This window comes from Gigantopelta aegis, chromosome 14 (genome assembly GCF_016097555.1).
Source record: "Gigantopelta aegis isolate Gae_Host chromosome 14, Gae_host_genome, whole genome shotgun sequence".
NCBI lineage: Eukaryota > Metazoa > Mollusca > Gastropoda > Neomphalida > Peltospiridae > Gigantopelta > Gigantopelta aegis.
In genome coordinates this window covers 42,447,668-42,460,014 of record NC_054712.1, presented here as the reverse complement: position 1 = coordinate 42,460,014, position 12,347 = coordinate 42,447,668, and the positions used below count along the sequence as shown (strand labels likewise).

Here is a 12,347-nt window from a genome sequence, read left to right as displayed (position 1 = left end):
GTGGTTTGTTTACATTTGTATTTCTAGTACCCAGGTAGATACATCATTTCTAATGATGGCGGGACGTAGCCTAATGGTACAGCACTCGCTTGATGCCCGGGCGGTCTAGGATCGATCCCCGTTGGTTGGCCCATTTGGGCTATTTCTCAAAGGCCGTGGTATGTGCTATTATGTCTGTGGGATAGTGCATATACCAGATTCTTTGCTACTAAAGCAGTCTATACGTACAAATTACCAAATGTTTGACATCCAATAACCGATGGTTAATAAATCAATGTGCTTTTGCTATCCAGAGACCGTACACGTGACAGACATGCTCGATGGTATACGAGCATGTTAATACACATTAGTTTGGTATTGGCTTTGGGGAACTGGGAACTCTATTAACACGCCCATCCCAGGTTTGGGTTCTGATTTCGCCAGTGGCCGACCCTGGGACGGGAATCGGTGGGGGAAGAGGTAAGGTTGCTATGTATGGGACAATTTAGAAATTTAAAAATAAATGACCAAAATAAAATAAAAATAAGAAAGAAAAAATTCGGTGTGCTTTGGTGCTGTTGTTAAAGGGACATTCTTGAGTTTGCTGCAATTTTAAATATGTCATCGACTAACAGAGACCTTTTAACGATTGTAATTACATATCAAATATTTTTGTCTGCAATACATATTAGTGGCTGTATATTAATCGTGTTTCTGATCGTTCTAATATTTGTACTAGGTTAAATTTCATTTTATTTCCTAAAATATTATTTTTTCGTACGTACGAAATTATTTGAAGATAAAATCCAGTTTGGGCTTCTTACAAATATTAGGACAACCAGAAACACATTGAATATAAAGACACTGATATTCTAAACAAGAAAATATATTTAATATGTAATTTTAATCATAGAACTATTTTATTAGTCAGAAACATTTTACAATGCAGCAAACTCAGGAATGTCCCTTTAAATACAAATAAACAAACTGTAATAAGATAGTAGTACCACCTGTCAAGTGTGGTCATCACTACTAGGTGTAATAAAGTCCCCGGAATGATCTGGTTTTATCGTGTAGGGAGGAGGAATATCACCATATTATAAACACATTTTTGAAAGATTAATGTTTGCTATTAAAGATAAACTTTTATTTATTTTTTTAAATTTTAAAGGAAAAGGAAAAAAGAAAAGAAAAGTAAAGTTTGTTTTATTTAACGACGCCACTAGAGCACATTGATTTTTTTATCTTATCATCGGCTATTGGACGTCAAACATATGGTCATTGTGACACTGTTTTTTAGAGGAAACCCGCTGTCGCCACATAGGATACTCTTTTACGACAGGCAGCAAGGGATATTTTACTTGCGCTTCCCACAGGCAGGATAGCACAAACCATGGCCTTTGTTGAACCAGTTATGGATCACTGGTCGGTGCAAGTGGTTTACACCTATCCATTGAGCCTTGTGGAGCACTCACTCAGGGTTTGGAGTCGGTATCTGGATTAAAAACCCCATGCCTCGACTGGGATCCGAACCCAGTACCTACCAGCCTGTAGACCGATGGCCTAACCACGACGCCACCGAGGCCGGTCCTACCAGGTGTAATAAGACCGACAGACATTGTCCGTTGCATTTTAAGTCTTAGACAGACAAATTATTTAATTACGTCTCACCTTGTGTACAGATTAAAAAACAAGACAGCAACAACAACAACAACAACAACAATAACAATAATAATAATGCAATGCACGTACACAAGCCACTCCTATGGAGTTATGAGACACTTTAGAACTATTAAAAGACTATCAGAAGTATTCTAAAAGTATTGTATTTACAAGAAATAAAAATAAAATTATGTATATGTCAATGTGTATACAAATATTTTTATATGCCGTCGATTCATTCAAATATTTACCATTATTTGACATCCAATAGCTGATGTATTTTTCGTGCTGGAATATCGTTAAATATCCATACATTTATTAATAAATTTTTATTCCATACGTATTGTTGTTTTAGGAGAAGAAGAAGGAAATGGTTTATTTAACGACGCACTCAACACATTTTATTTACGGTTATATGGCGTCGGACATATGGTTAAGGACCACACAGATAATAAGGGGGGAAACCCGCTGTCGCCACTTCATAGGCTACTCTTTTCGATTAGCAGCAAGGGATCTTTTATATGTACCAGTCGTGGTGCGCTGCCTGGAGCGAGAAATAGCCCAATGGGCCCACTGGCGGGGATCGATCCCAAACCGACCGCGCATCAAGCAAGCGCTTTACCACTGGGTTACGTCTTGTCCCCTGTTGTTTTAGATTTTTTGTCATTGGATGTTATAATTATTTTATTAAAAATGGTGTTTATTTTAAAAGGGCCTTATTGACATGCCTCATACCTGTTGTTTGTATATAGTAGCAGATCATCATATTGCCAGGGAGCGGACATAGGTCAATGGTAAAGCGTTCGCTTGATGCACGGTCGGTCTAGGATCAAACTCCGTCGATGGGCCCGTTGGACTATTTCTCGTTCCAGCCAGTGCACAAAGCAAAGGCCGTGTAATGTGCTAGCCTGTCTGTCGGATGGTGTATATAAAATACCCCTTGCTACTAATGGCAAAATGTAGCGGGTTTCCTCTCTGAGACTATGTGTTAGAATTATCTTATGTTTGACATCCAATAGCCGATGATTATTAAATCAATGTGCTCCAGTGGTCTCGTTAAACAAAACAAACAAATCATAATGCTAAATACTGTAGGTTTTCATTCCAAACATAGATACCAAACGACAGGATAGCTGGCTAAAGTTCGATGACATAAGGAAGCCGCATTATGTGAGAACATAATTTATATAAGCACTTTACTTAAATCTGCTAAAGCTTCATAAAAGGTCAATCCTAATCATTTTGTCTTTCAATTCAGATAAAGCCAGCGTTGTACTTCTTCAAACACAGAATACAAACAAAATAAACACAAAAAAACCTAACACACAAACAAAAAAACGCATACAGCAAAGATATTACATTGTATTCGGTGCATTAAACCTAAAGAAAACGGGCATGTGTTAATATACAATCGGCTTTCCTTATAATGTCAGTACTTAGGAAATCTAAATGACATTATGGAAAATATATGTAACCTTTTCCTATCCGATCCCAGAATATGCCTTGTGTGTGTTTTAGGCAGAAAGGAAAAAGAACAGTTCTAAGCGCCAGATTAATCACTGGTCATATCGATTAAAGTCTTTGTATTGTCAAACAGGATTAGTACAAATAAGTACTAAATATGTTTAAGCGACAATTAAAAACCTTGTAAAATGTGTAATATTGTGTTTTTATTAAACTGAATGAATGAATGAACGAATGAATGAATGAATGAATGAATGAACGAATGTTTAATGACATCCCAGCATAAAAATACATCAGCTTGTGGGTGTCAACATAAGGTAGGACATGGGTTGGGGTCGTTTCAACTGCCCCCTAGTGCTGGAGCAAATCCTCAAATCCAAGGACAATGTACTAAACTGCCGCCTTTTTACCATTGTACACACAATATTAGTTGTGATCCATGTAATTCCCCCACCCCTACAGAAATGAGAGCCTAAACGCATAAGGATGACAAAAAAGGTAAATATAACCTTGATGTCAGATTACCATCTTCAAACAGAATGTTCAGTTCCTGCCCTATCCCGTCCATTATAATCAGCAGCATCGCCATATTCGTCATCACTACCATCTCGTGCTGCCAATGGCAAAATGTAGCGGGTTTCCTCTAAGTATCAGAAGCATCAAATATTTAACAGCCAGCAAGGATATATTTTCATGTAAAAGGTCTCCTCAGAAGTGGCTGTCCTCCTATAGACGAGGCGCTAGAAAATTGAGATCTGTGGAATCAATCCTGTCTTGTCAAATGCCTATTAGATTCTGTGTTGTGCAGAGATACGGTCTAATCTCTCTCTCTCTCTCTCTCTCTCTCTCTCTCTCTCTCTCTCTCTCTCTCTCTCTCTCTCTCTCTCTCTCTCTCTCTCTCTCTCTCTCTCTCTCTCTCTCTCTCTCTCTCTCTCTCTCTCTCGCTATGTCTGTCTGTTTCTTACCAAATGTCAGATATATTGTCGCCTACATCGTCACTAGACTGTTAGCATATCTCTGATTGTGTATCACTTTAACAGAATATGTTATGCCATCTTTAAATGTACATTTTAATACTCAACATTCCATGTCCATTATTTATGACTGATGCCTACACGCTTGTTTCAAAGGATATTTGATATGATAAATGTTGTTATACGTCTATAGCTTCAAGGCCACCGTATGTTTGTAATTATATACTTTCACGTAACATTCTATGTTCTCTTAATATTTCCACAGTTGACATAGCTAAGAAATGTATAGATCTATAAAACCATAAAAGAGATATTCGATAAAAAGTCATATTTACTATTCATGTGAAAACATAGAAATCCTATTGATATTTTTGTGAACAAATTCATGACTCAATCATTTTCCTTGTAAATTATTACGTTTCAATTATTGAGGCCAGTGTCGCTTCTTCGTGTTTAGGTTTGATGAATACTAATGTATCTGATCGTATTTGAAATTTTTTAAAAATGTTATTTAAACAATTGTACCTACAAAAATGGGCATGAAGTACAATTACGATAAAAGATCTACAACTGATTGAATACGAAGCTACATAACGATGTCACAATGTCTCGATTCATGTTTCATTATTTTTGCATTTACCATAGCTTGACACCCAATAGCCGATGTATTTGTTATGCTGGGATGTCGATAAACATGTATTCTATTCTATTCTATTCGTATTTTGTTTTTGTGGGTTTTTTGGGAGGATCGCTTTTTAAGGTATGTTTGCATAGCAGTATTATTAATATTAATTTAATTTAATTTAATGAAGATAACGTTTATTCATATTTTAGTACATTTTCTGGAAACGTTCCAACGAAACAAAGGTATTATGACGTTAAGTGTCTTCGATAGGATAAGCGAAAGATATTAACAAAAAGCGAAAGATATTGTCAAAAATTAGAAAAGATGTGGGTTTTCATGATGTGTGAAAACCATATCTTCACAAATCACTCGTTGACTTAAAAATTGTATTAAAAAAAAATCCATGAATAAAACGAAATATAAAATTAAAACAAAGTATAACACAAAATGTCAACACGTCTTTAAAGGCAAATTGTATTCCATTACTCCAGGCCAGTTAATTTGGTAATGTCAAGGTAGTGTAAAATAATTTCGGTTGATATTGGGTTGGGTATTTTTACAAATTAAATTACGCATTATTTACAACTTCTTGTCTAAATTATTAGTTATATCGAATTCTTAACAATAATGTGCGCACAAGCGTTTAAAGCAATTTATGCAAAACAAAAAAGTTATGTACCTCGAAAATTATATAACATAAAAGGGACAGATCCTAGTTTTTAAACACTGCAACATATTTTTCACTATTAGAGCCGTTTATGGTCACTGAAATCAAACATTACTTATAGTTTATTCTTTAGATTATCCATTTCCATAGAACCAGAGTGTTTCTGGTCATCCTGGTGCTTGTAGTACCAAATATTTCACTTTTTATATTTTGAAAAACGCACGTGCGTTTGAGAAGTAGTGGTTTATTGATTCGAGTTCTAGTCTATTTTTAAGGATATTTCCTGTTTTAACGTCACAGACTCTTCTTTTACTATATTGTAACTTTATCCAAACGAAGTGCAACTTAGTATCCATTTTTTACGGGTTAAAACTAGGGTCTGCGTCTTTAACGAATATAAACTACCACCGTTTTGGGGCAGGACATGCTCAGTTGTTGACAATATCATCTCTGTTTTTACATTGATTAACAAGTGCACGACATCACAGCTGTACATATTCCATTGAGCTCTATCCGGTTCACGTTTGGGTCTTTTAAGCTATTCTTGGAATGGCAGTCCTCCTACGGGCGGTGCAAGAGTGATGAAACACACTGTTACGTATATCATAGGAGAGTGGCGGTCCTCTAACTACTTGATAGTGGATCATTGAAGCAATCACGACTTTTCCTAACATCATTTTGACTCTACCTTGTGCAGAAATACGATTTTGATATTGGAATACGGTTTTGTTGTCCCAGACCCAGCTACAGGCGATGTCAGAAGTTGTGTCCGGCACGAACGTACTAACATTGATATAGGCACGTAAACAGAGAGATAGTGACAAATAAACAAAATATTTTAATCATTCATAATTTTGCGACCTCTCAATATCTTCAGAAACGTTAAGGCTATTTCGATGAAAGTTCATGTTTGTGTTTTATCTGCTATATTTGAATTGTATAATACAAATTTAATGTTTCATTTTCAATGTTAATATTAGATTTTACAGTCGGTTATAATGTTGTGCCCTCCCTATATCTCTCTAGTCGTTCAGGCTATTTAATGATGTAGGCCGTCTTGGGTTTTTTCAATGTCTTACTGACGCTTAATTCCACAGATATCAGTGTTTGTTAAATAGACATTACGACTCTGACAGTGACGGAAATTTGGTCTACAATATCAAGTGCTCCCTTAATTCTTTAGCTCAGTATTACTCAGTATAAATCCACAATTTTTGCCCCTGGTCTACAGCTACCATATCGTGGCATTAATTAATTAAGATAGTTTGAAAACAAAATCATTTAAAGTAAAGTATCCTATCCATTCATCCATCATCCATATATCTAGTTGTTACAGTCAATGTTTAAAATCAGGCAATTTGTTAAATGATTGAAATTTTCAGGCAATTTATAAATTGTCTGATTCACTCAGTCAACTTACAAAGTGCCTGAAATGTCCAGTCATTTTTCAAATTGCCTGGAAAATGAGCCCTTTTATTTGACAGATTGACTGAAATGAGTCGGATGAAAGATAATAAAGATAATATATATCTTTATGATTTATTTATTTAGTTTGAAAGACGAGTTGATGTGAGAGTTTGCTATAATCACGCATTGTGCTCTTAAGTAACTGACATTCGTTTGAAGTTGTAAACATCACATATAATATAACAACAGTAACCGAAAATTAGAGATATACCTTTGATGTTTAAACAGTATGAAAGACAAGAAAGACAAATATATTTTTATAATAATAATTAAAATAAATAAAATCATAATAACAAAAGTAATGATTTTATTTATTTTCATAAATACCTTTGTCAAACTAACTAATCAGAAAAAAAAGAAGAAAAAAAGAAAATATGCAGTAAAATGTTAGTTCTTATTGGGGCAAGTAAGACTTGAGTGGCATCTGCTGTTACACTTTAGTCCGGCTTTGAAACAAGTGCACTTGTTTGACTTCCACTCCTTGCCACTTTGCACACGATTACACTTGGCAAAACCTTGCCCACCACATAGTGATTCTTCTTGGACAGCATGCCGCAGGCCTATTTCTTTGTTGGTTGTCATATCGTTGATGGTGTTCAGCCGCTGCGCAGAAAAATCAAACTGAGTCCTACTATAACATCTTTCTAAAATACCGGCACGAACTGCAACTCGGTGCAAGTCATGTTCATTCCTGTCCAGGATCAACCCCATCAGATTTCGAGGATCACCTTTACCGCTGTCTACTCGAGGGGTTGGAATAGTCACGTTATCTCCAGGATTACCAGCAACATTTTCAAGTCCACTTCTTTTAACCATTCTTTCTGCTTGTGCCAACTGTCCATCAGCTGCTCTTTTGCGATTCAGCTGAATGTTGCCATGCATCATTTCGATCTGGGCTGTGGCTTCAGAACTTTCAGGAGAATTTACTACAGTGGAATCAGAAGGTGTTAGTGCATCTTTGGCGTCATCTTCAGACACAAGTCGCTCTAGGATTTCACTTGGAAGGGATGTTGAACGTAGTCTAATTCGTGCACCACACCCGAAAAGGGCCTTAAATGGGGATTGGTTTTATTCCAGAATAGTAACTGGGGTTTTTTTCTGAAACTGTACAAAGCCACGTCCAGTTGGCCAATCTGTTGAGTCGTTGTCACCTAACCACACAATTAACATGTCGTCAACGTCGCAGTTGAGCCGTTCAACTGATCTCTGACTTTGCGGATGTCTGGGTTTACCGTGAACCATGTTAACAAGATATTTTGTCTTTATTGCCTGTCATTTTGTCTAAATAAATCATTAAAAATATACATTATCTTCATTTTCTTTTATCTGACTCATTTCAGTCAATAAAGGGCCTCATTTTCCGTGGGTCATACTGGTTATAAATGAGTTCCAAGAATTTGGAACTACTCTAGTAGTGAATAATTCAGCTACAAATACATTCGCCGAATTTGTCATATCGAGCTACACAAACGATATCTTTATACTTGATGCCGACGGGTTATAAACTACCACCCACTTCTTTAACACCATTTGCTTAGGAGTATTTCCCAAACGTACATTTGACGACCTTGTTACGAAGTCAAAATGGTAACTGTACTGTAACCAGAGGTAAATAATGGATATTTTGGATGGAAGAGGAATTAAGGTAGTTCGGTTCCAATACTACAGTCTCCCGCAGCACACTCTGCTATTACTGAACTAATGAAGTCTCATGGAACATGCAGAACAGGGGTTGTTGTAAGGTAATGTAACAGTGACCAGAGATGAGTCACATGTCTGAAACAACTCACGCAGAAGGATTAAACGGACATTCATCCAGATGATGAAACAAAGCTTGTGAGGTTAGGTAACTTTTGGTAAGAAATTTAGTAAGTTTCAAAATAGTAGCAATAGCTATATATAATGAAATGAATGACAGAATTTAGTTGTTCATACAAAAAGAGGGTGTGTCACATCCACACCTGCTCGTCAGTAATATACCGCTTCCTGTCCCGAGTCGGACCCTCGATCTTATCGGAAGCCGGACTCGGGATAGGCGTGTTCGAAACCATAGAGGTACATGATGGACACGTTAAATACCTAGTCAAGTTAAGTAATATACTAAAAGAATACATAATTTTAAAAGTATGTAATATATAATACTTCCAAATCTGCCATTGGCATATTCATTGCCGTATCTTTCCATACAACTGATTCCAAAAGACGTTATGATAAAAATCGTAAGGGAATGCAAAAGGGATTCAATGTTGGGTGCTTTGTCTGCAGAGGATAGCTGATCTCAGTTTCTAGAGGACTGCCACGTTATAGTGAGCCAATACATGCGCTAAACACTTTTCTACAGCTTCCGTAAACAAGGGGATGTCTGAAGGCACACATGGTTGTTCAAACTAAGAATTGTAACTTAGGACAAACTACGTTACAGTAGTTAATGGTTTTCTGTGTTTTCTATTAAAACAGATACAATCTTATTCTCTGCACATTTTAAAGAATCAAAAAGAACACATTTACCATTGTGTTCTTCAGGGTATACCTGACTTTCTAAAATATAATTTTACCTTTAATTCCTATTCAGTATCTGTAGGCGGTGCAAGAGATTGGAAATCTCCAGTAAAGGATCACATCGGGAGTGGCTGTCCTACTATAGACCAGGCACTAGACAGAGATTCATAGAATCAAGCACTATTTTGCCAAATGCCCATTTCGACTCTGTATTGTGCAGAGATATGGCCCTGACCATGTTTTAAGGTTTTGTTGTTCAGATTCGTTTGGAAACCAAATTCCTAACATAAAGTTATTTTAGCAATACCAACATTCCTTGTTCTCATAATGAAACGTAGAATTCTCCTCGTATTAGGTCATCACTAGTTTTCGCTGGTCCTATTTACCACTGCAATGTTCGGTACGTACATGCAGTATAAATGATCACACTTAAATACAAATGTATATATACATGTATCTATATTAAATAAACAACGACCTATCTACAAAGATAATGATACGATGTATATTCATTTCTCAAGAGAACGAAACTCTATTCAATGATAAACTTTAAAGAAAGATAATTTTTCAAACGGGTTTCGATTTAGTCTTATACAGTTCATGTAGTTTTTCGTATTAAAGGGACATTCCCGAGTTTGCTGCATTGTAAAATGTTTCCGACTAATAAAATATTTCTACGATTAATCTTACATATTAAATATATTATCTTGTTTAGAATATCTATGTCTGTATATTCATTGTGTTTCTGGTCTTTTAATATTTCTAAGAAGCCCAAACTGGATTTTGTCTTCAAGTAATATCGTTAGTACGAAAAAACAATATTTTAGGAAATAAGATGAAATTTAACCTAGTACAAATATTAGAACGATCAGAAACACGTTTAATATCCAGCCACTAATGTTTTATGCAGAAAAATATATTTGATATGTAATTACAATCGTTTAAATGTCTCTGTTAATCAATAACATCTTTAAAATTGCAGCAAACTCAGGAATGTCCCTTTAATGTAAAACAGTACGTTTCTGGAGTATGTTATAAATATGCTTTCCTAACCTATCGTTAATCTCTTAAAATAATTGTCTAACTTATTTTGTGCTTTTGAGACCAATGGGAAAAAAAGATTTTTATACGAAAAGAAGTGAATTTTTAAAGATAATTTGAACAAAAAGAAGAAGGACTTCTGTTCTTATTCTTGTTCACATCCTTTTTAAAGAATCGTTCTCATTTTTGTATAAAAATCGTTATTTCCATTTGTCTCATAAGCTCTAGAAATTAATTACACAATTAAGCCAAAAGAATGACGTTATGCTTCACAATTGGTATATGAAATACCGTGGTATGTGCTGCCTTGTGTGTAACAAAGTATATAAAACGATCCCCTCTTGTGTGAGTTTCCGCTGAATACTCTGTTTCAGAATCGTCAACATTTAGCATCCTTTACAACCATTAGTCGATGATTAATGTTTTGTCGTCTGGTGGTGTCATTAAAGAAGTTTCTGTCTTTAAAATGTGTTAATAAGGTGATTATTTAGTCTTACCTTGAAACAGATAGACGTAAACAGACCAGGTAACCCATGCAAACATTTTGACTCGTTAAAACTCCCGTTTTGTCAGTGTCTCTTAAACATATACGAAAACTGAGACACTTTTCTCAGTTCTCATATACACCATTGTCTTCATGCATTGTCAGACATAGGCTCCTCACTTGTGGGGGCGTCGTCAAATCACTATTGTTTTTATGCGGCTTTTCGGGGATCTCACTAGTCCGTGTAGGAACTTACGAGAATAGAGCCAGTTTATTTATTCATTAATGTCACTTTAACGGTTCGAAGAGAGAGCGGGCGGTAATCAAACTATATGGAAAAATTGATTGTTTTATTTGTGTCGAGGTAGACACCTGGATGTGGCCTACCACTTATCCTTAAAGGTAGTGAACAGAAAGTCGTGTTTGTAGATGTAGTATTCTGATTGGATTTCGAATACTGACAACTCATCAGGCATACATAATCTTTGACATAATAGCTGTTTGAATGGTTTCCCGGGAAAGGATTGTTTCCATTTGTTCTATAAAATGTATTTAAAATACATGTAACAATCATCGAAAGACCAAAGATCGCAATAATTTGCTGTTATTATACTATCTTAACACCTTGCATATCAGGTGGTCTGTGGGTGTCACGATATTAAGTGTATTGTGTATGTGTATTTCTTTGTGTGTGCGTATTTTGTGTGTGTGTGTCTGTGTGTGTGTGTGTGTGTGTATGTGCATGTGTGTGTGTGTGTGTGTGTGTGTGTGTATGTGCATGTGTGTGTGTGTGTGTGTGTGTGTGTGTGTGTGTGTGTGTGACATGAAGTATAATGATTAAACAATAAACCAATCACTTTTTTTGCAATGTTCCTGTAATTCAGTTGCCTTTATATACTTGATTTCAGATATACTGTGTTTTCAGAAGGCATACATATTTCAGCTTTATTACAGTATTTATACATTCATGTACATAATTTTATATGTAGCTATAAATAAATACATATATATTTACCTTAAGTATAAATGCATAAAAATTAATTATTTAACAAATAATCATAGGCAGACAGACAGACAGACAGACACAGATAGATTAAAGTTGCGTAACGCTAAAGCACATCAATACCCCCATGCCGCTTTTGGGTATCATTTGACCACCATTATAAGACTTTGTGGTTTTTTCTACATTTGTTTCGTTTAAAGGGACATTCCTGAGTTTGCTGCATTGTAAGATGTTTCTGACTAATAAAATAGTTCTACGATTAAACTTACATATTAAATATATTTTCTTGTTTAGAATATCAGTGTCTGTATATTCCACGTGTTTCTGGTCGTCTTAATATTTGTAAGAAACCCAAACTGGGTTCTGTCTTCAAATAATTTCGTACGTACGAAAAAAACATATTTTAGGAAATAAAATGAAATTTAACCTAGTACAAATATTAGAACGATCAGAAACGCGTTTAATATACAGCCACTAATATT

General features: G+C 35.5%; 1 protein-coding gene across 1 annotated transcript in view; it reads right to left on the bottom strand.

Moving 5' to 3' along the window:
- The window catches only part of LOC121389530 (C-type lectin domain family 18 member A-like), a 30,701-nt gene extending 19,713 nt beyond the window's left edge, over nucleotides 1–10,988 (bottom strand). Inside the window, exon 1 of the mRNA XM_041521194.1 lies at nucleotides 10,876–10,988. Coding sequence (XP_041377128.1) covers nucleotides 10,876–10,921 — 46 coding nt within the window. The 5' untranslated portion in view covers nucleotides 10,922–10,988. The remainder of the gene's footprint in view (nucleotides 1–10,875) is intronic.
- Between the last annotated feature and the right edge of the window lie 1,359 nt (nucleotides 10,989–12,347).